A 23784-nucleotide genomic window follows, 5' to 3' on the forward strand; every position below is an offset into this window, starting at 1 on the left:
CATTCCAAAAATATCTGGGCAGCCTCACACAACATACTTCACAAGACAGTCAAAGAGGAACTGAAGCAAGAACGAGCCCATTTGCTCTTCGCCAATGGTAGAGACCTGACCTCAGAAGGATCTGTAAATTGTTCTAATAGTCTACACAAGAACTACTGCTAGCATTCATTTCAACAGTTGTATCTAAACATCCACTTTCTTCTGCTGCACTTTATACGACTGCTTTGGTTTGTAAAACAGCCCATTTCCTCTCCATCTCCCACTCCTATGTCTGGCTCCTGCCAAGGTTGTAGGCTGGCTTTCTCATGACTCCAAAGACTAAGTTTTTCCATTTTCCCACCCTATTATTAAGCTGGCTGAAATAGATTTATCTTCATGTGATCTCAAAGACTAATAGTCCTACCTGCCTGAAAAGGTCCCTTTACATCTAGGAGAAAATCCTTAGGTTGAGAAGGGTCACATGAACAACAAAGCCTACCTGGATTAACACTGCCTATGGGAGTGTGCAGAGGCACTTTGGACAGCAGATAACAGGTTTTGTTAATCTGAAGTTGCTTCCTCTACATCTGCGATGTTGTCTCATGCAAGCAGGAACAGAGATTTTAGTGAAGCATGACATGCTGTAGGTACCCTCTAGAAACACTTTGAGCATCACAGCCTGGCAACTATCACAGTAGCATAGAATAATATCAGTTTATCATCTTCTCTTTTCACACAAGAGGAAGCCTTTGTCTCAGGATTCTGCTTTTCCAGGAATAATGGAAAAGAAGTCTTCTCTAAAGGCAGCCACAAGCCTTCTCTGCACAGTTTCAGAGTGCTTGGAAGACGACAGATTTTTTTTTCAGGCAAGAACAAACTGCATTCTCTTCTTTCTTTTTCTTTTCTTTTTTTGAAGTATATTTTACTACCCGATTTGGACAACTGGCCTTTATCACAACAGGAAGAACAATTCCTTGACAATGCTTGTGTATGGAGGGAGGAGGAAAAAGACACACAGTACACTCTACAGGAATCAGTACCGATAAGCCAGGATTTGTCTGGCCTCTCTGTACTGATTTGCTGTACCACACTTTGTGGGGCTAAGCAGACAAGCCAGGTGCTGAGGATTAGCAGTCCTGCTGGTCTGGATGGGAGGGAGCAGAAAAAGGCCTGCTGATTTTACTGGTAATTTCCTCTTCATATTAGTCACTTAAATAACCCTTGCTTCACTGTTAGGAATGAAACTGGGCTCAGAATACTATAAAGTATTAAAATTGGGTAGAAATTTCTCTGTCCTTGAAGACTGTGGATGTATATGTTCCTAAAGCCCACTGTGCCCCATCTTCTACCTTTCCCAAAGAACATACAGGCTTAGGGTTTGGAACTCCAAGGGAACTCAGCTAAGTTCCTCTTCCTATTACACAAGACATGTATGAACCCGGTTTTACTTGTGGCTCCACTGTTAGATGAACTAGGACAACAGTAAAACAGTAAAAGGAATTGGAATGGTTTAGGAAGAAAGAAGCTGATAAAGAGGCTACCAGACAACATCAAACATCATTGGCAGTGCCCAGTGATGTCTATTCTCAGATGCAGCTTTGGAGAGGGGTGGCAGGATGTACTTTGTTGCCAGAAGCATATAACTACTCTGGTGCAGCCTCCTATAATCACACACCACCCTTCCGGGTTTGTTTTTATAGTTTTGGGCACGGAAAAACACAGTTTATTTCCCAGTCCTGCTTATCTTGCTCTGGAGGCTAGAAGTGAGATGGGCTACACCCTGATTACAGCTATCCAAAAGCAACACCTGTTACAGGACAGAAAGACCTTTTTGTCACTGACTTCACCTGAAACCAGAAGGACAGTAGTTGCTGCACACAGCTAAAACTGTCCACATTCAACTTGATTGCCACCCTCCTGTGCACCTCCCTTCGCCTGTATCAAATGCAGCCCTGAAGTTAAGGTCAGACACATCAATAAAAACATTATAGTTATAGAAATTTCAGACTCACTTGAAGTATTTAAACTAATGAATGTAATATCAAAGTCTGGCTAAATCACCAGCTACTGAAGAGGCAGAGACGAAATTCTCCAAAAAGAGGGGAATTTCCTTGCTACCTATGACAGGCAGATACAATCCTGAACCTCAAATGCAAGAAAGCAGAAGTATCACTTGTTGTAGAGCCATACACATTTATTTTAAAAAAGAAAATATAATGCAAATGGAAGAAAGAAACCAGAACACAACACAAGCAGCAAATCTTCCTCTCCTCAGTTATGTAATGCATTGAAATTCCATGCCAGAATCTGTTTGAGGCTAAACTCAAAAAGTGAGTAGTGTAAATTAATAATAACTCCTCTGAAATTAGTACAGCACTGTCAGTCTAAGGAAAATAAAGTTGACTGATATTACGGGATATTCAGTTCAGATGAGGAGGTCTGGCTCATAAGCAATAGAAGTTTAAAAATCCACTGAAGTCTGACAGTTAAAATAAAAAGCTCTTAAAAAAATATATCTGTGAAAGTTTCCGAGTACGATTATTTGAAAACACTTGCAAGGAACAATGTTTTATAAATCTAACGTACTGGTCTTTGAAAGCAAAGAAAACACTTACTGTGGTTGCATTTGCTGAGGTAACCCAACAGGAGGCTTCTGCTTGATGGTGAATGCCATCTGAGTCATAGGACCAACTTTCGGTGGGACCTGCATCTTCTGAGAGAAGGTCTGCTGGGCAGCCTGCTGGGGTATGGGCCACAGGGGAACAACAGGGCTCCGGCCTCCAGTGGAAGATGCATCTTGCATGACTGTATCCTCACAGGAATTACCTTTTGTTCCTGGTTTACACACACAAAGCTGAGGTCGCAGGCACATCCCTCCATTTTGGCATGGTGGTGCACAGTTAGCTAAGAAAAGACATTTTAAAAAGTACCTGTGAAACAAAGCATGAAGGAAAATGCAAACCCTCCCCACAATAAAAAAGGTGTTAATTACTAATGTTAATTGGAGTAGGAGAGAGCAACATTGCTAAGCTCCACAAAAGACAGTATATAAGTTGGTATAGCTTTTACTGCTTTCCTACATAACACATGCACAACATTTGAACAACTTCAAAAAGTAAAATGCTGGTGAGCTAAAAAACAGGAAATGCACAAGTTCAATCAAGAAATACAGTGTTATTTCAAATCTTCCTGTTAGCGGCCTTTTATACTCGCCTTCCTTCCCTGCATCCTCCCTCCCCATACTTTAACAACCAAACTGCATCCAATGAAACAATATTATGCAGATTATAGAATTTTACTACTGATCCAGGCTTGGATTCATTCTATTATTATTTAAAATCACAGATCCTCCACAGGTGCCTAGAAGGAATCCTTACAGTCACGTTATAGATGACCGAAATGATGCAAAGAAGCATTAAGTGATTCAACCCTTCCCCCTCTAAAGCCCAAATGAAATTCCCTCTGAAAACACCACCATAGTAACATATCAAAGGAGACACATAACTGCTGCTACGAAGACACAGCTACACCTAGGGGTTGCACTCTTTGAAGAAGCAGACAGGTGCTTGTGATTATCCTAAACTAGCTTCTATACATTCTTTGTGAAAAGGGATCAGATTCTTCAAAAGACAATTCACTTTGATACCTGCCTTCAGACAGGATTAATTACATTGTTTGTGTTGCTCTATCCACTGACTATAGAAGGAGTCTGAATAATCAGCCTAGACTCAACACCCAGCTTGTAGACCTAGTTAACACAGGATCAACTCCATTCTGAATAAGCAAGAAACCTAGAGAAGCAGCAAATCCCACAACAAAAAAAAAAAAGGCGCAAAAGTTGTTGCTGATCATATGTATACATAACACTGCAAAGGTATGCCTAATTTGAGGATTTATTTTGGGTGCTTAAACTTACAATGCTATTGTATTTAGAGAATGTTAAAATAACACAAAAATGGCAAAACAAATTAATTCTCTTTTCCAGAGGATACAATTTAATAGTAAAATACAATTCTAATTAAAATAGCTATCAAAATAATTTTTCATTAGTCCCATTAGAGAAGAATCACAATGAAGAATTTATAAGAAGAATCACTGCTGACCTACTTTGCTCCTTCAAACTAAGCATATTTTTAATATTGTTAAATATCTTTTAACATAGACAAAATTATATGCCAGATCATAAAGTCTACAGGTTTTACTAAAATAGGTAAGATCGTATCTTAAACCATAACGTGTGATTCCGCACCATATTCAGGTATATCCAGTTGCACAATTACTTTGTTTTTAAAAAAAAGTCAGCCCACAGCCCTGTTCCAAATAAATTGGAGTACTTGGCACTTCAATTGAGTTTTAATACATACATTTATATACAAAAATAAAGTAAAACCACAAGCATGCATATGAAATAACTTATTAGGATGGGACTGTGTTAATTAGGAGGACTAGTCTTCAACTGATAATACCATCTGATACAGATGCATCATGTATACCACCTGTACATGACACCAGAATTGCAAAGATCAAATTACGAACAGTAAAAATTTGCTTATATGCACATGACAAATTAATTATATCTTTGGAAAATAGATTCAGGAGCCTTAAATTGTAATTAAGTTTCATTGGCTTCGGAGATACTGAGAGACCAGAACAGTAACCCACCATCCAGGTCATCTGTAGAAAATGTGCAAAGATCACAGTGAAACAGTTTGAGCACAGCTGGGAGTGCTTTAGGAAAGTACCACATAAAAATTTCGGGGGTGGTGGGGTGGAATCAGGATTTTCAAGAGTCCCATTTTTACAACATTAAAGCACAATCATACTGAACATATATTTCTGGAGATTTATGGACATGCATCTATATTAACCTCCAGGCTTCTCAACAAGTTATTTAAAAAACACAAATCGAAGTAAGCTAACAAGACCACCCCAAGAGTCAATGTAACAAAACAGCCACTCTGCTAGGACACTGATCATTGTGTATCTCCTAACTCTCAGAAGTGAAATAACAATTTATACACACACAAAAGACAACCCTGAGAAAACTGCAACTCTTTTTCTCCTGTTGTTAAGAACCAAAGCTGTGCTTCAGAAGCCTAAGAAAACTTAAGTTTCCACTTATCAAAGTGAACCTAATAAGGTCGCAATGAGTTTGGACCTATGCAGCTGAAAATTGAACCCTTTTTGAAATGACCTTTTTTACCCAGACTTGAAGATTCTTACTTCATTGACAGCAATGTAAACCCTGAAAGTTTCTCAGCTTTACATACACATAGAGCATACAAAGCTCTGCGGGACAAACTGCATTACTCTAGCTGGCCTTATAACAAAACAAGCATCAGCAGATCCAGCAACTGTGTTACAAAAGACCCAGTTTGTCTCAAATCATGTGAGCAGTGACAACAGGTTAAAAAACTGATCCATTAGATCTTCACAGCAATGCATGCTTTGATTGAAGTTCTTCATTAATGTTGTGTAATAGAAGATCACAAACTAGGATAAAAGATCACATTTTTAGGAAAGAATTAAAATGAATGTTTTAACTGACATAATACGGCAGTTTAGTTTTAAAAATATTCAAGACAGCTGCATCATGCCAAATGTATGACCTAATTATTTTGTGTGAAGACAACAATAATGGCACTTCTAACTGAAAACACCATTATTTTCCATAAAGCTAAGATTCCAAAAACTGGATTGTGGAAGTATTAAGTTTAACGGGCCAATATACTCCCACTAAAGGCAATATAGACTTGGTCCTATTCAATTCACAGAGGTCATAACTGCAAATTCAAAATGGAGCTTGGCAAAGACGCAAGTAACAAGACTAGGCTTAGTGGGTCAGATCAAAGATCCACTTAGTCCAGTCTCCTCTCTCCATTACTGTCCTGGGTTCAGCTGGGATAGAGTTAATTTTTTTTACAGGAACCTGGGAGGTGGGGGGCATAGCCGGGGCAGCTGACCTGAACTGGCCAAGGAGCTATTCCATACCATGTGACATCATGCTCAGTATATAAATGGGGAGCGGGCCGGGGGGTGGGCGCTTCTTTTCGGTGGGGGAAGTGGCAGAGCGTCGGGTCCCGGGTGGTGAGCAGTTGCACTGTGCATCACTCTTTTTGTATACTTTTTCATTAGTACCGTTGTTGTTGTTGCAATTTCTTTGTGTTGTTCCAGTAAACTGCCTTTATCTCAACCCTCGAGGTTCCAGTTTTGTTGTTTTTTTTTTTTTCTCTCCTCCGTCTTCCCCCCATCCCACCGGAGGGGGGCGGGAGGAGTGAGCGAGCGGCCGCGTGGTCCTTTGTTACCGGCTGGGCTGAAACCACGACAATTACTAAGGTGGATGCTTAAGGACAGGCGTAAGGACAGGGTGAGAAGACATAAAAGCTTGTACCACTTCAAGAATTTGAGGCTCAGCAACTTCCTGAGCAAGAGTGCTGGTTTTGTGTTTAATAACCCTCAATAGATTTTTCTGTCAGGAGTTCACTGATCTGCTTTTTGAACCTGTTAGTTTCAGCATCCAAAACTTGCTGTGCCAAGGAAGTTGGCCACATTGGAAGGCCAGGCATAGACAACATAGCCAACCTCCCCCCCCTTTCCAGAAGTGTGATATTAGGAACATGTGGTTCTTTTGGGTTGGTTTTTCTGTTTTAAAACCATGCAATCTGTATCTACTAAAAATAAAGCCACGGTGCCACATTTGCTTTGGAAGTCCTTAAGTTGAAAAAAGCTGAAAGCATTTTCTGTGGCTGTATCCTAACACGTTCATGCTTTTTCTGCATCTTTCCCTAATCAACTACTGCGCGCCACCATCGCAGACAGAATACTGGGTTAAAGGAACGCATATCAGGCCTGGTACGGTTATATTTACGACATTCTTTCAGAAAAGCAAGTACAAAATAACACCGTTACCATTAGGCTTAAACCACCCTTCCAACACATCTGTATGTTGGTTTGCAACCGATATATACATATGCACTTTTCAGTCCATGTGTTCATGTTATTTTGGTTAAAGAGTATATAAATATTTGCAGGAGCAAGACCTAAAATAAAAGGCTTATAACAGCTTTAAAATATGTAAATATTTTAAAACTTCTATATATACAGAATGTATTTCTGTTTTAATACATACTAAATTAAGCATAATTTATATTAAATCAGTAAGTATAAAATATTATCATACATTGAAGTTTAGATAAAAACTTCTTTTTCGAACCTTTCGAAAGAATCAAAATACAGGTACAACTAACTCCACTTGTTATGAAGAAACTTATATATTAAATTCCTGATAATTCTTGAATTAAGGTAATTAAGATCTGATTCCTATGCTAATCACTTTGATTTTTACCTCGATTCACAATTACCTTCTTCAAACAGTAACATCTCATTTACAAGTTTATTTCCTTGTGTCTCCATATCATGTAGAGAACTGAAATTCACAAAAACGTACTTTTCAGTGAGAAACTCACAATAAACAAATTTAAATGTCCCAAAAGTTTCCTGCACCTAAGTTTCTAACCTTTTAGTGTCAGCTCCACCTTTAAGCATCTCCTTTATCAAGAAACTGCTGTTGGTTAGTACTTAAATATCCACAAAAATTTCTCATTGTCATTCCTGAATTTCTAATACTTTGATACGATTACACTACAACAAACAGTGTTGCAATTTTCATGTTATTTCTAGTGAGCCCATCCACTAGATTTTTCCTTTCTGTTTCCACATGAAATTTAATGTACCTTTTTTTTTCCCCTCCTATTAACTGCACAGTCAAGCATCAGTTTAAGCAGAATGCACTGACTTTCAACATATTTCATCACTGTGCACATTGGCACAGTATATATCAACTTCTTTCATAGGAGTGCATAAATCCTGTCAGGCAAAATACACGCTAGTGGGAAAATAATAGGAAATATAGTAAATGGAAAGAAGATTGTAAGTGTGGGGCTGTTTCAGATTCCAGCATAAAACGGTCAAGGAATGATGCATGCATAAAGTTTACAGACAGGGGAAAAACCAACACTATGACATGAATATATCTGTGCTTAGAGCAGAAATTTCAAGTTCCTTTACATGCAACATAGGAATACTGTTAAAGGCATAGTAAATACTGTCTTTCTTATTTCATCAAGTCGAGATTTCTATTCCTCAAGCACACAAGGAAACCAAACCAAAGCTCATCTTGGTTGAGTGTGCATCCTAAACAAAAAGTTGTGACACAAAGGCACCTTTAACTCCTGCTGTGTTGAAAGATAGAGTGATGACCCCCCATCGATTCCAAAAGAAAAGCAGTGAAGCGCTTTCTCTGGAGAGCAACAAGCTGTGGGTTCTAAAAGGAAAGAGGCATATTCCAGTTTCCCTCAGAAAAAACTGAATATGGTGTCGACATCCTGTTTTGCTGTAAAGCAAAGTTGATAATAATCCTTTGTTGTAAAGCGATGTTCATAATAGTTTCCTGTTCTCTGAATTGCCCTACTGATCAGCTCACCACTTCTACACTTTTATTCTGGATACCATTTTAAGTCTTTTAAGTCATTGCCAGGACTGAGGATGCAACACTGGAGACTAGAAACCCAAAAGCTAACTGAAGGAACACTTGGTGCTCACCACCTAATGCTTTTCTGGGGATCTAGTTCTCCATCTGAGTATGTGTCTCCGAACAGTTTTCAAAAGTTGAATTTTGCCAGAAATATATCCAACAATTCTACACATTCACTGAGGATAGGGGACAGAGGAATTTGTGACCCAGGGTGACACAACCATATTGTAAGACCATTCTCTAAACCCCCCCCCCCAAAAAAAAAAAAAACAAAAAAACCCCACCACAAACCTACCTTGAAGTTACTTAAATAATCAGAAGAAATGGCATTAACTGCAGAAAACCTGTATGACCTCTACACTATTAATGGAGGAAGCATTACAGCTTTGTCTTTATCATAACTATATGGTCTTAGGGAATTCTTTCCCTAAACATACTTCAAACAAAAGCATGTGTCACTGTTGGAATTCTTCACTGGTCCACTTCAAAACATGCGATGCATTCCTACACTGGCGTGGATGGCTACATAAAGATTACCTCCAAGAAAGGGGGGAAACAAAAAAACCCAGTGTTTTTGGCATACACATTTCTTTTAAAACAAACAAAAATCAGAGTTCCTCTCCTGACCTAATCACAACATAACACACTAAGATTATTTTCTATGTATCTTCATAGTCTTATCTCTAAATGCTAAGATTTATCAGAATTTAATAGCAGCTATACTCAAATAGTTCAAAAGCCTAACTTCAGCAAAAGGACGCATTATTTAATCAGTCATAAGAATATAACATGCTGTTTGATATTTGGCATTTTCATTCATGTCGTGTTTACTGGAGTTTATATAGTATAAATACTTAAGTTAGACTGTACAGTCTGGGAGACATTTTGAAGTATTTTGTTATACGAGATCATAATTATACATTTTCTGACAGTACAAACATTTCACATGCTATAGATCCTTCTATCATTTCAGTATCAAAAAAAGATCATTCACCACAGAACGGACTAAGCCAAGGAAACCAGCAGATTCACATGACACATGCTGTTCTTGCTTGCTGGAGTGGTTAACACTCCAGTCTGCAATCCTTTCGATTCCCTTAACCTTTCTCATTACAGTGCTTATTCATTTTTTTACAAAATACTTCGTAAGAAATACACAGAAAACTGAAAAAACTAAGAGAAACTCAATAAAGACACAACTGAAAATTTTTAACTGGATGCAGGATTCAGACAACTGAAGTGTTACAGAAAAGAAATACCAGAGAAAAGACTATTAATCATAATAGAGTAATTAAAATGCTAAGAACAATAAAGTTTTTCTTAAATTCAACCAACTCATACTGAGAGTTCACCATTTAGCTGAGCTTCTCTAAAAGTCCAGGCCTAAACCGCCATCTAGAGATAATAAAAAAACTGAGTTGAATTATGAGAAAACAAATCTTGCCATAGGACACAAAATAATCCCCCCTTTGTTAGGAAGCAGCTCTCCAAAACCCTAGGTTTATACAGGGATTACTATCTGCATTTCACAAAAAGAACATGACTGAGCAGAACTATTTTTAGCTGTGTATTTAAACGAACATCTTGCCTTGCTAACATGTAAAATCCTTGTTCCCCTTTTGCGTGCAGCCAGAAATGCTGAGAGATGCTAAAGCTTTGCTCTCTTTCTGTAGTCAAAGGAGAGGATCTGTTTTCTAGGAACAAATTAGGCTACGCAAGTCAAGTACTGGGGCTTTTAAAGGCAGAACAAAAAAAAAACTAAAGCAAAAACCTCAAACCCAACCCACTATCAGTCCATGTTAGTTACAGAACACAGACTCTCTTGACAACCTGAATCACCCATAATCTTCTAACACTCAGTACTGCAGTATTTGAACAAGGAGCCAGTTGAGGGAAGTGCGTGCCCCTCTCCATCCACCCTCTACTAACCCTGTAGCTCCCAGGTGATCCAAGCTTGCTTTAAGGCAGGATCAGTTGGCACAAGCAGCCCTTCATGTTGGAGGCTGCAAAGAAGGGTATCATTAGAAGTGCTGCACCCAACTTGTCAAGGCCCCACGGAGTGCAGAACCCCACCCCTCACTACAGCCTTGCTTTCCCAAAGGCTGAGAGGCTCGCTGATCCCATACATGCAGACGCTTTACCCTGCTCTCTCGTACTTTGCTGGAGAGGAAGGAGAGAGGAGCACCCCCCACTTTCATCTCTTCTCCATCCTCAGGAATAGCAGCCATACAGAAAAGAGGTGTAAGACTAGTACTGTTAAGCATCACTTCACTGTCAATATGTCATTTTTTTCCTGCATACATGCAGAACCAGAACACTGCACAATCACTCAACTCAACCACAGCTCCCCCCAGCACCTACACAGCTTTCTACTTCCAAGCTCTACACTTCCAAGTTACATGTTGAAAACAGTCAACAAATCTGAAAGGGAAAATAAGAAAACCCCACAGTTTTCTGGGTTCCTTCTGATACTATATTAACAGAGGAGGTGCCCAGGACTTTTCATCCACTGTAGATTTGCCACAACTTTACTACATCCTGCTTCTTTTGTTAACACTGCTGCAATGAGCTGAGTGAGTTCACTATTGATCTGTCATCTGCTTCAGTGCAGGAGCACAACATCCTGAGAAGTTTCTTTTAAGGTTCTTTTTTGTTTTGTTTTAAATCTATACACACATGGTATTTGTATGAAATAGAGACTATGTATCATTATAACCTTACTTGTTTCCAGTAAAGTTCCAAATGGCTCACAAAGAAAAGGCTGGGTACCTTTCACCTCATACTCATTGTGGACGTATGTTTCCTCACTGAAATGTGGCAGTGGCACATGGCATGGTCATGTCCATACAGCAGGGAGCAGGTAACAGCTCCCCATCTTCTCACAGCTCTTACTGCCTCCTCTCGTGGGAGGGAGGCTGGCTGCCATCAACGGGCAGGAGACGGACACTATGCTTAAAGTCTGCGTTGCTGCTTTCGCTCAGGTCAGGATTCCCTCTTGAAGTGTATCTTATCACTCGCACTCACCAAGGTTTTGTTTGTGTTGTGAGGCCATCTTAAGGCATATGCACTGTATTTCTTTTAGATGCAGAGAAAAAAAAAAGAAAAAAAAACAACCAACAAAAAAACCCCAAAACATGAACTCTCCAAGAATGCACCTAATGTATTTCAGCCTCATATTGATATTTATTCCATGACACCAGACTACACCTAGTCCAAAATAAAACACTAAGCCCTGAAACATGCATACCATGGGACTCAGGTCATCAAAACCAAAGGGTTTAGTCTATAGATCTGCTCCCATTAGTCCACGCTGCTTGCTAATGTGGACAAAGCCAAAGATTACAGGAATCTGGATCCCTCTTCCCAAGGACAATAAGCAAAAAATAAAGCAGAGTAGAACTACCACTGAGGGCTAACAAGAGCTTCCCCACTACAAAAGCCAACCTATTCCTTGTGTATGAAATTCAAAAGTTTTACTCACATATTACAGTAGCAAGCACAGCAGAGGCAAAACTAAGCTACTCAAGTAATGGCTTTCAGTTTTTCAATTTTGAAGTGTTTAAAAACAACATCAAAGAATAAATTAAAAAAAGACTAATGTATAGGTCAGTTACATGAGGTCAAAGTGGTTATGTCTCTAAAATTGCAACAATTAATTTTGATTTAGACATAATTTGAAGGAGATTGATACTGCTTTTACTGAAATGATGGTCTTAGAATGAGAAGAAACAACATTTGGGGAGAATATGTTATAGTTAGGCTTTGTATACGCAATTTAAATAAACAACTTGGTAAAACTCAAAGCCATGAAACTGATTAAGCACAAGCCTCAGGAACCATTTATGATCAGAAAACCTCCAGAAGCACAGCTGCAAACATTTTTAGTACTCCGTTCCAATGATGAGAAGTACAGCTCTCCTGCATACCACCATTTCTAAGAGCTGAAGACAGGAAGAAGGGTAGATTCTGAGCAACCAATACTAAAATATTTAGTGGTACAGAGTTTTATATCTAAACTGGGGAATCCATGTATGCTTCCAAATTTCCAGGTCTGGATCCTAACCATGTATCAGAACAAGACCTAAGCATGCAACCTTTCCCTCACCTTCCCCATGAAAATTCAGGAGCATAAGCTAGAAGCAACCTAGGGCATGCTCCATCCAGGTCTTGGACAACTGGGGGTCTAGAACTACTGGTCACATTGTAAAGTGCCCTTGTCCTGAAGGAGATGCAAAGCTGTAGCATGCTAACTCAGCAATAGCAAGAAGTATAGCTCTGGAGGTTTAGGGATCAGATGGCTCAAACTGAATAGCAGTACACAAGCAGAGGCCATGCAGATTTGGGAACTGAACAAAGGGGACCCTTCCTCTGGGCAAGTATTAGCACAACTTTCTAGTCGTCGTCTTCTCCAGCAGGAGGAAGACTCTACTGTTGTATATCTTCTTATTCTGAAAAATAAATTAAACCTTGTTTATCTGTAGCACATTTATTTAATGATGAGTCAGGAAGTCTTTCAAAAGAGAAGAGAATTAGCAAGATCATCTTTTAGTACAAAAAAAAGACAACAGACTGTCTTATTTTTTGATGACCTTTCCAAGGTGCCTGAGCACCTGCCAGACAGGAAAGAACTTCATGACAAAACTCAAAAGGATCCAGTCCAGTTCCAACACCAAAATCCCTTCATCTTGTGCCCATACATGGAATACATACACCACCTTCAGCTAACAAAGACACAAGATCCTTTTTCTCTTAATTGACACACTAGTGTATGTGGGTTCTACTTTTACACAGAAATTCCTCTCCCTATATGAAATTTACTCTAAACATAATCCTGCAAAATCCACTTCCTCACCTGTTTGCCCTATGAGCCTTTCTTACACCTCTGTAATAAGGAGCTCACGCTTCAATATTCCATTAACAGCCAACTGTCCTTCCCACTAGCATTAGTTAATTCTCATCGTTATGTTAGTGGAAGTTCAAATTTCTCCAGACAATGCTGGTTTTTTAAACCATCCAGTTTACATTGAGAATACGCACAAACAACTGATATCAATACTCCAGACAAAACTTATTACTATACATTTTAGAAGGGGTCTACTATTACAATAAGGTAATTCTTTTAATTTTTTTTTTAAGATATCAGATCCTGCATACAATAGGCAATTTCATTCTTGACTTCCCAACATGAAAAACAGCTCCTTGTAATCATTAAGAAAAAGAAAACAAAAGCAGAACAAACAGAAAAGCATATTTTGTAGGAAGTATTATTAACTAATAGAAATGTAGTAGCAAGTAACAAAGTAGAACACAACAGGTTCCAATAGGATAAACATGTAGTTGAGAGGCAGGAACTCCTAATTTCCAGCTTAGGCCTTCCAGTCAGTTGTTACAACTTGTCCAAGGCTGCATTTAACCTATGGTTCAATTTCCATAAATGAAATAAATAACAAAACCCCCACACTCCAGGATCTACTTGCCTTACAGCCATATTATAGAGCTGATTAATGTTTGTATAATGCTCTGGTAATGTAACAAGTACTAACAAAACATGATGTCTCCAGCCTTGGTGGTATCTTATTATTGCACTTACACAGATTATAACCTATGATAATTATGACTGGAAGACAAACCTTTGTCATAAACCCTTTCACATGCTTATAACTTTCCAAGGTGTTTATTGCTGTGGTTGAATTTTTCCCACCTTTGTTTTTACCCAGAGGTGGATATTCTGAACACTTCAAAAAGGTTGGTTTTGATTGTTAGACTTCATTCTCCTAGTGTAAAGCAATTCTGAAGACTTTTAAAGCTTTGATTTCATCATTTTGATTAGAATGATGCAGTTCTTCGTAAGCAAAGTCACACCACGTTTGAAAAATAAGTTCTTAAGACAAAACTTCACAAAGTAAAAACTTAAGTATTAGGCACAAAAGGGGAAAACCTATATGCCTAAAGTAGGATACGGTAGGCATTCTCATACAGGTAATTTACAGGAAAACAGAAGCTCACTTTCTGAGGACACACAGTAAGGCTTCCAAGAGAACATGAATACTGTAAACACAACAAGCAGTTCAGCTTCAAACTAAAATTTAGAAAAAGGATGTGAAAAGTCCACTTGCCTCCTCCGTACAGATGCTGCCTTCCGACCTGCACAGAAACATTTCAAACACCCCCCTGTTGCTGCTACCAAGGGAAATGCGATGCAGCTGCCACTGAGCTCAGCCAAGGATAGAAGTCACCCAAGGGAACAGCAATCTCAGCCATAGCCCCATGGAAGGGAAAGCTAGGGCTAGCAAACACCATCACGCAAAACAAAGGGAGGGGGAAGATTAACATAGCCTGGGCTGCAAGACCATACATCTTCCCGTGGGTTACGGGCAGGCTTATTCACACAGGTGCAGCAGAGCAGAAACACATGGTGCTTGTTCCAGCCTAGGATTACACCTGAGCTAATAAGCCTCGCTGATCAGAGCTGGCTCTCAGCACTCTGGTTCTGGAAGCACAATGCAGACAAATGGAAGTTGGCTCTGGAAAGAGCCAGTATGGGTCTGGGGTTTATTACCTCAGGCTTTGCACCACACAAAAGAATATAAACTGGCCCTACAGGCCAAATAGCTTATTAAAGTGATACTGAGCCTGAGCTAATAAACCCTGACAGATCTGCATGAAGTCAGCTCAGGTGTGCCTGCATCTGTGGCACAATTAATCCACAAGTGCAATAATCCACTCAAAAACAACTGAGAGTCCGCTATCTGAATTTAAAAATCACTTATTTTTACAGGAAACAAAGGGGTTAACTTTTGTTCAGTTAAAGGGTTTCTGTTCTTCTGAAAAGAACATTGGGAGGTTCAAGAAATGGAGGTATCTGGCTTTTATGACTGTGAGACTAATCTTCCACGGCTAAATCAAGTCAATGCTATCTCATGGTTTGCCTAAGTTACAAAACAGACAACTTCAGTACATTTAGTGCTTCCCTTGGCTTGCCAAGAGAGGGGTAAAACTGAGAAGATCCAATCCAAGTGTATTATACCACTGCTAGGAGGTATCAGAGTAGGCAGCAAAAATACTTAACACAGAGGACAGCCCCATATCAGAGACACAAAATGAGAAAGGCAAAAAAGAAAAATCCCCTTCACCTCTCTTTTAACTATTTCTCTGCTATTCCATTCCTCCAAAACTATATGAATGAATCAAGTAACTCATGGATTTAAATGAGATTCTACACAGCTATCCCATAAAAATCTAATTGCTTGACTTAGTCCTTGTTGAAGACCCTAAAAATAGAAAGGAATAAAAAAAAAAGAGAAGACAAAAAAGAAAGAACAGTTGAATGGTAATGGGAGAAGTCAAAAAGATGAAACTTGAAAGACAGAAAGCAATGAAAACTACTTAATTTACAAACAAAAGTTAAAAAGGATGGATTGAAATTATCAGGAAATAAAAGTTACTAGAAGGCAGAAAGAGCCACAAAAAGGAAATTTGTTTCGGTTTTGTTCAAAATAGTGAAAATAAAATTGGTTGACAATAGCATTGCAGTTGAAACGCAGTTGTTTACTTAATCTCCTGAAATTATTAAGAGGTTTTTTTCCACTTTGATTAGTCCTTCAGCTAAAGTAGGTGTTTATTAAGCTCTGCAATTAGCCTTAAAACAACATCTCAAACACTGTAAGCTGAAGGAAATCATTCTAGTACTTGTAAAATGTGTTAAGCAAAAAAGGTCACTAGCCTAACACAGCAGCATGTATTTTAAGCTGCAAATGTTTATTTAGAAGACTATCTTAAATGCACATCTAAGTTGGTCAGGGAAATTGTGAAGTTTTGCGTTTAACAGCCTACTGTAATAAAGTCTTTGCTTCTTAGCAACAGCTCCATGCGGGTCAAAGGTACTTGACCCTACTGAGGATTACAAATGTGATTGCTCCCTATTGTGAAAAATCCCACACAGGGACAAAAGCCACCATAAAAAAAAATCCAAACAGAGTTTGCATCTTGAAAGCACTGTTTACTCCAACTGTCTCAGGGGCAGAAGTCTGTCCTGCTGAACTACAGTGTTCCAAGATCTGCCCAATCTTGCTGATACCTAAAGGGGTTTCCTGAAGAGGTATGTCATTCCAGCCTTCCATGACCTCATGGCAACATGACTCCAGTTTAGGCATTTGCAGTCATCCTGAATCCTGCTTAAATTAGCAGAGATTCCTTCTCTTTCACATTAGAAAGGACAACCCGAGTATAATAGCATTGACTCAGTTATTTTATGCTCATGTTTTGTGTTTCTAGATATCCCAGTAAAGGTACATCCCTCTACAGGAGCTTCTCCAAACCCACTTCTTTTGCCTTGTTCAACATTTCAGAAATTCCATGCCCTAAGTAAGGGATCATCACGTGGGCTGCAGGTGAAGGGACAGTGAGGGTAGACAGCAATTCCTTGCTCACAACCTGTGCTCCTCTGGCAGGTTCTTTACCCTATTAAGCGCCGCTGTTCAAAAAAACTCCCAACACCCAAGCATTAACAAGGTTTTATTCTCCACAAAAAATAACCTCTGCAAAGCTCTCTCCAAAAATGCCACTATCTGTGCCGAGAATAAACACAAGAGGCACACGCTGCCTATCCTTTAGCAAAGCTGAAGGTTAGCAAGCAGGGATTTAGGGATGAAAAGTGAAGTGTTACAACTGCCGCCCACTGCAACGCTGTGGGAGAAGGGCTCAAGCAAACACGCTGGTTAACCACATCAGCGTGGCGCAGGTGGGATCTGTAGCTCAGCCGGCGCCTCTTCGCCCACAGCCGATGTCAGCATCCACCGCCTCGCCAGGTGACAACGCGGTCCCCACAGGTCCCCCCGGCACTGACCGCAGCACAGTCCCCACAGCCCCCGACCCATACGGCTACTCACGTTTGATGCACCTCTGGGAGCCCGTGGCCTTGCTCCAGCCGTGGCAGCACTGCCCCCCGCAGACATTGACCCTGCGGAAACAGCAATGAGGGGCGAGGGTCCGGCGGGGCCCCCTCTCCCGGCGCCGCGGCGGCGGCCGGCCCCCTTCCCCAGCCCCAGCCGGGACGCGGGGCGGGCGCTGGGCCGGGGAGAGAAAAGGCGGGAAGAATTAAACGTCCCGAAGAGCGTTTGAGGAAACTCCTCGCCCGGCGCCGGCTCTGACTGGAAAGCCGGGCTGGCGCCTCCCGGAGAGGGCCGGGAACGGACGGGCACCCCGAGCACTGCTTTCGGGGACGCAGACGACAAAGGCGTGGGCCGCGGCTCGCCCCTGGCAGGGCCGGGGCCACCCCTGCCGCCCCAGCGGGAGGGCCGAGAGGGGGGCGGCTGCGGGGCTCCTCGCGCACTCGACGCCTCAGCCCGGACGCGAGGCGCCGGACCCGCCGCGGACTCCTGGGCGGAGGGGGGCTGGCCCCGCGCCCGGCCTCAGGTGCCGCGGGGAGGCGGCAAAGAAACAGGGGGGGGCGTTACGCTCCCACAGCGGTTTTGCAGCCAGCCGGGCACCGGCGGCGGGCAGGTAATGCCGCGGTGCCCCCCCGGAGCCCGGCGCGGGCTCCCCCCCCCCCCCCGAGGGGAGGCGACAACGGCCGCGACGAAGATGCTCGGGGTGGTAGGGAGGCTGCAGGCGGCGGGGCAGGCGGCACCGCCGCCTCAGCCGTGCTGGGGAGCGGGGGACGCGCGGGGCACGGCGGGCGGGAGGGCGCCTTACCCCGGCAGCGGCGGCAGCTGGTGCTTCTGGCGGAGGGGCAGGCTGGCGCTGCTGTTGCCGTGGGGGCCCGGCGGCGGCTTGGGTCGCGCGCCGAAGCGGGCCGGCTTGGCGAAGGAGGAGGCGTGAGCGGCGGAGTTAGGGTGGACCTGCCCGGCGGGGCCCAAGCGGAGCTGGACGCCGGCGCCGCCCGGCTTGCTCATCCGCCGGGTCCGCTCCAGGGTGCCGCTGCTGTAGCGCGTGCTCAGCTGTACGTTAAACGTGCGCTGCTGCTGCTGCTCCCCCCCGAGGAGGGTCGGATGCTGATGCCGGCTGCCAGAGGAGCCCCCCCGGCCGGGCTGCAAGACGTACGTGATCCTCCTCAGCCTGCCCTTTTCGGAGGCAGCGAGCGCTGGTGACAAAAGTGTAAAGGCAGCGAGGGGGAGGAAGAAGACCAATCTGATCTGAGCCATTTCCACAGCGGGAGCCCCTGCAGCCGGCGAGCTTCGCGGACCCCCGGTGCAAGGGTTTCCTCTCCTCCAAAGGACCTCTGTGTGTGTGCGCGACCTGCGCCCGGGGTGCGGATCCTTCCTCCGCTCGCTGCCCCCCAACCTGCTCCGGGAGGGGGGGGGGGGAAGGGGGGAAGGGAAAAAAACTCAGGTTCCTCCCACCCGCCCCCCAAACTGTTAGAAAAGTTCAGCAAACACGTCGCCCCGTGGAGCAGGAAAACATCGCTGGAAGAAAGGAAGCTGCGGGTGCGAGCCGAGCTGCGAGCAGGAGCGGGAAGGGAGGAGGAGGAGGAGCAGCGGCAGGGGAAGGGTGTTTGCTGGAGGGGGGTGGTCGCAATGGAGAGCAGATGTTTCGGTCGCCGGAGCTGCCAGGGGTCTGCGTGCGTGTGTAAGAAACGGTCCTTAAGCCAGTCCGGGCTGGGGGGGCGGGGAGGAACACCACCTCTTTTTAAGTTTCTTCGCGAGTGTGTGCGGGAAGGGGGGGGGGGGTGCCCCGCTGCCGGCCCCGCGCAGCCGATCTGGGGCCGCCGTGACGTCAGGCGGCGCTCCCGGGGCGTGGGGGGCCGGGGCGGAGGGCTGGGGCCGGGGCCGGGGCCGGGGCCGGGGCCGGGGCCAGGTGACCGGGATGGGGACGGGGAGCGGGGCGGCCGCGGGGTCCCGGCTGCGAGCGGGGCGATCGGAGCCTGCGGCTGACCCCGCGCCGCTCAGCGAGCCTCAGGAACACGTATTTTAACTTAGGGGCTGCCTGTGGCACGGCCAGCATAGCTAGCCCGTACGGTTGGGGTAGCACACCTGTATTTTTGCAACAGCTCAGCATTTCTATTCTGACGGAGGTAAGGCTTTAAAACCCCCAAAGCTTGATATACGTGCTTCACTTTGTAGGTAGGAACTCAATGAAAGCAGTTACACTCGTTAAAGGTAAGCACATTCCTCAGTCTCTGCCTGATGAGAGCCATAGTTTTGAGATTGCTTGTAGCAGAAATCCTAGCAGGATTAGGAGGGACCATACTCTTTCTTGTTTATGTTTGTAAAGCAGTCTGTATTCCTAAAGAACAAAATACAAACTGTACACTTGGAATTCATACCTAAGCAAAACTGCCTACATTTTTCTCCAGTGTGTCTTAACCGATGTCACCCTTTTAGCATTGTAAATAAAGAAAAAAACAAGTTCACAAAATAAACCGAATGTTACATCTTTTAAAATACTCAGAAGCTGATGTGTCCAAGTTCCTTCCAAGAAACTTTGCAGAGAATCAAACAGTTTGCAAATCCAATAGCTTGGAATCCAGGTCCTCCTCCCTGGGTTCTCCTCTGCTCTTTTCCAGAGCTTTAAGGACACTGACCCTGGCTCCAAACCGATGAGATTTTGTTCTTAAATGCTTTTGGTGTAGCTACGCAGCCGGCACGGGGAGCAGGAGGGTTTTACATTGACAGGATTCCAGGCAAGAGCCAGTGTTAGGAGCACAACGGTCCCTTCCTCCTTAGTTCTCATCTATATAAAACTGCTCAAAAATAAATAGATGTTTTAAATAGAAGAGAGTTTAGAGCTTTCTATAGTCATAGTGTAAGGAAGGGAGCCACATTGACGTTAAAGGCTTCTGCTCCTGTGCCTCCAGCACTCTGAAGTGAAACCCAGTGTTTGAAAAGAAAATGCCACAAGCGCTGGGGGCTTCTAAGTCCACAGTGGGTTAAACTAGAATGAAACTCTGCGGTGGTTCAGAAAAAAAAAAAAACTGCAATAAAGCCTGAAAGGAGCCCCAGCTTGAAGATAACTAGGAAGTTAACTGTGAGACCACTGCCTCCTCTCTTAGCAAACATATACGTCTGTTGTTCTTTTAACTTGGAAGACATTCTCAGGAACTGAACTGTTCAGCCTTCCAAAGGCTAATTATTGTCAATCCTGAGTATGTTAAATGTTTTTACAGTGTTTAGGGAACAAAAAATACCTTGAAACCAGAGAGGTGGGGTGAGGACTGAGTAAGCAGAGAGAAACTCATGTGGTACTCGGGATTGTTGCTCTGCACAAGGCCGCTGTCCTTCAGAAGTTTTCCAGAATGAGATCACAACTACGTGTGTGGCTGGTTTGTTGAACAGAGGGCAAAAACTGCATCATTCCACAGCAGAAGCCAGTTGCTTTTAAGAAATGTGGGGTTTAAGTCATGTCAAGCAGCGGGCAAATGCAGTGTATTACTGGCTACTGTACAGCAAATGGTAAGGGACCTCAAGGGAAATATATCCACAAAGGTCGATGCCTTGCATAAAATGATCGAGGTTTAAAAACATTCTTGAAAAAATATTAAGTATTAGCTGAGATTAATTCATTGAAGTCAAGCACTCCTCACAAATTTACATGGCAGATCTGACTTTCAGTGTTCTCTTTTTTTTTTTCTAACAAGGAAATCCATACTTTTCTTCTCTGTTTGTCTGGTTTTGGTTACTTTTTTTTTTTTACTTCCTCACCCACTCCCCCAAGTCTGGAGGGTCTTGGGTGTTAGGGACCTGGTTTGGCTGCAGTAACATGTTGGGTTGGCCGCAGAAATTTTAACAGCTAAAAGAGAACTTCAGTGAACCGCCACTGTAGTCTAAAGCTCAGCTCAAAATTTCTTCACACATAGAAGTCCCTGCTTCCAAAGGACAAAAAGCACATCTGTCCAGCACCAAACAGCTAGATACTGGCCTTTCAAAAACAAGCCAGGTGGCTACTAACGTTCCTGAGGGTCCTCTTGCAAATGGTATCTCTGCTCATGAGAAACCTGCTCTGGCTGCCTCCCCACCTCCTGTGGAAAAGGCACTGACTGAGTTTGCAGTTATAAACAGGAGTTAGTATCTCACACCACCTACCAGGTTGGGAAAGCAATTCACGCTATTTCTGTTCCTTTTGCCCATGGTTTGTGACTAAAGGGTGAACATAGGGAAACATAAAGGTCCTTAGTCTGGTACACCTCCTGCCAGAGGGGCAGCCCTCTGGGTGCTCTGCTGTAAGGGCGTAGCTGAGGCTGAGAAGGGCAGAACTGGCTGGAATATTGGGAGCAGGATGGATGCAGGAGGCAGAACTGCTGCCAGATGAGGTGGCAGGATTGCTTCAAGGGTTAAAGGCTTAATGGACAGGGGAGAAGCCAGTTTGAGAGTGTGAGTATCTGCAATGAGACCAAAATAGCATTATTCAAACCAAGATGAAAGCAAGAACTAAACTGCTGTATATGTTTTTGTTCAAGTCTCATTACTTTGGGGCCAGTCCCATGACTTGAGTGAGGAAGGACAATTGTTTTCAAGCTGACGAAGTTGGCAGCACTCAGACCTCCACAGTTCTTTTTCAGCAAATGAAGGAGACAGGACTGTGGCCCCGTGCCTCATGGCTGATGTGTCTGGTGCATAGGCTCGCAGGACAAAGTAGTGACCTTTGCAGGATGCTTCAGGGAAGATGAACATTATGTGGAGGGTGAAGTCATCTGAGCACTGGTGATCGCTCAGCCTTCCTTATGCAGCATAGTGCCACAGTATCTCCGTGACCTGATGTCCAGGTTAGCCAGGCAGTAAGTTGAATCATCGGCAATGTCCGATGTGTCAGGCTACAGGGCCAGCAAGTGGCCCTTGTTGTTGTATAGATCCACCAGGCAGCAAGCCTTAGCCTGCAGGGAAAGCTGGGTTGGGAGCTCACAGTTAACATATTAGAATTTGACAAGGTTGAATGCTGTGTTCAGCCCCAATTTTGGCTATAGAAGAGCACTTTTACAGTAGTGTAGCTCCATTAGCTTCAATGATGTTACTCCAAACTTCTGAGCTAAAGGAGGAAAAGCAGTCTCTATAATTTCTTGTAAGCTCAGAATCAGCTGGAGACTTGTATCTGCTGTTTTCCTTTTCCATACTACACAAGTATCTGCAAAGAAACCCTGTATTTTGTGGGCTAAATTATACCTTTAGCCACAGCTTTGTACAGGTAACATGACTCTAATTTAGAAGGTATTGCTTTTGAACAAAAGAGAACAGCTTAGTCTCATCATCATCAGAGTAGGGAAAAGAAGTAATTGACCTTTATTATGCCACTAAAGTATATAGCACATGTGACTCTGAATACATAGAAGAAGTACATTTGCAGAGTAAGACCATGTCGATGTTGTTATAATTTCTACACGGTATTTTTTGAACAGAACTGTACCTTCCAACCATGACTGTTGTTTGTTCCTTCAGGCAGAAACTGTAATTACTCTACTTTTTGCAACTAATATTCCTAGGCCTCATCCGTTCCTGAGTGTTACCACAGTATAAATATCATTAATAATGTTTCACAAAAAGACAAGTTCTGCTCACTCTATTCATGTAGGCACTTACATTCACTTCCAGGGAACTCAGATAGTCAGACTAGGTCTGGATGGATGTGTGAGGGTTGGAAGGAAGTGGCTTACCTTTGCTGAACCCATTCGCTACTGGTGGCCTTCCTTTGTGACTTGGAGATCTGTAATGATAAGCACTGGCACATCTCGGTGTTTCCAGACTCACACTATATTACCTTGGGTAAACAGCATTCTGCCTCCCCCGCCTTGGATTTGCTACCATGAATGAATCTTTGTAGCACCTTCCCCAGCACCTCCTCTGGAAGAAGTCATCGTCTCCCAATGCATTGTTATTGCCACTGTGATCAGGGCTCTGTTGCATTAGGCACTATACACATGTGCCAGCGGATAAATCATGCTCACTTTTGTGACTGGGAGTCACATGGTCCTGAAGCAGACTAGCTTTTCAGGGACAAAGGAACTTTTATGATGAGACTTAGGGTTTGGTCTGTATATGAGTTCATATCTTGGAGCAATACGGGTCCTCTGTGGCACTCGGTATCCAAAGCAGATTAGCATGCAGATAGTCCAGAGCTACAAGTCTGGATGGGAAAAGAAGACAGACTAATGATAGCTGGGGTAATGGTCATCATTGTCCCTTGGACTACTACCAAAAGAGATTGCCATAAGGACTTTTTTTTGTTTTGCATTGTCACACCAAAAGTTGGATCCATTTGGCAAAAGTCTAATGCCAGTCTGTCACTACAGACCACTGCCATATCCAACAAAATGCATGCTTAAGGCAAGTAGGAGTTAGCTTCTT

The 23784-nt window shown here is 43.0% G+C and overlaps 1 protein-coding gene across 5 annotated transcripts in view; it reads right to left on the reverse strand.

Moving 5' to 3' along the window:
* Positions 1-19105, reverse strand: part of LTBP1 (latent transforming growth factor beta binding protein 1) — a 209152-nt gene extending 190047 nt beyond the window's left edge. For 3 of the 5 annotated variants that reach the window (XM_069800475.1, XM_069800472.1, XM_069800471.1), the window contains exons 1-3: positions 18206-19104; positions 17401-17471; positions 2595-2883 (exon numbers count right to left, since the gene is read on the reverse strand). In XM_069800475.1, the coding sequence (XP_069656576.1) occupies positions 2595-2883; positions 17401-17471; positions 18206-18654 (809 nt within the window). In that variant the 5' untranslated portion in view covers positions 18655-19104. Of the gene's footprint in view, positions 1-2594; positions 2884-17400; positions 17472-18205 lie in introns of all 5 variants that reach the window. The other 2 variants (XM_069800474.1, XM_069800473.1) reach the window with 1 other exon arrangement.
* Between the last annotated feature and the right edge of the window lie 4679 nt (positions 19106-23784).

The sequence above is a fragment of the Haliaeetus albicilla genome, chromosome 13, assembly GCF_947461875.1.
Source record: "Haliaeetus albicilla chromosome 13, bHalAlb1.1, whole genome shotgun sequence".
Lineage (NCBI taxonomy): Eukaryota > Metazoa > Chordata > Aves > Accipitriformes > Accipitridae > Haliaeetus > Haliaeetus albicilla.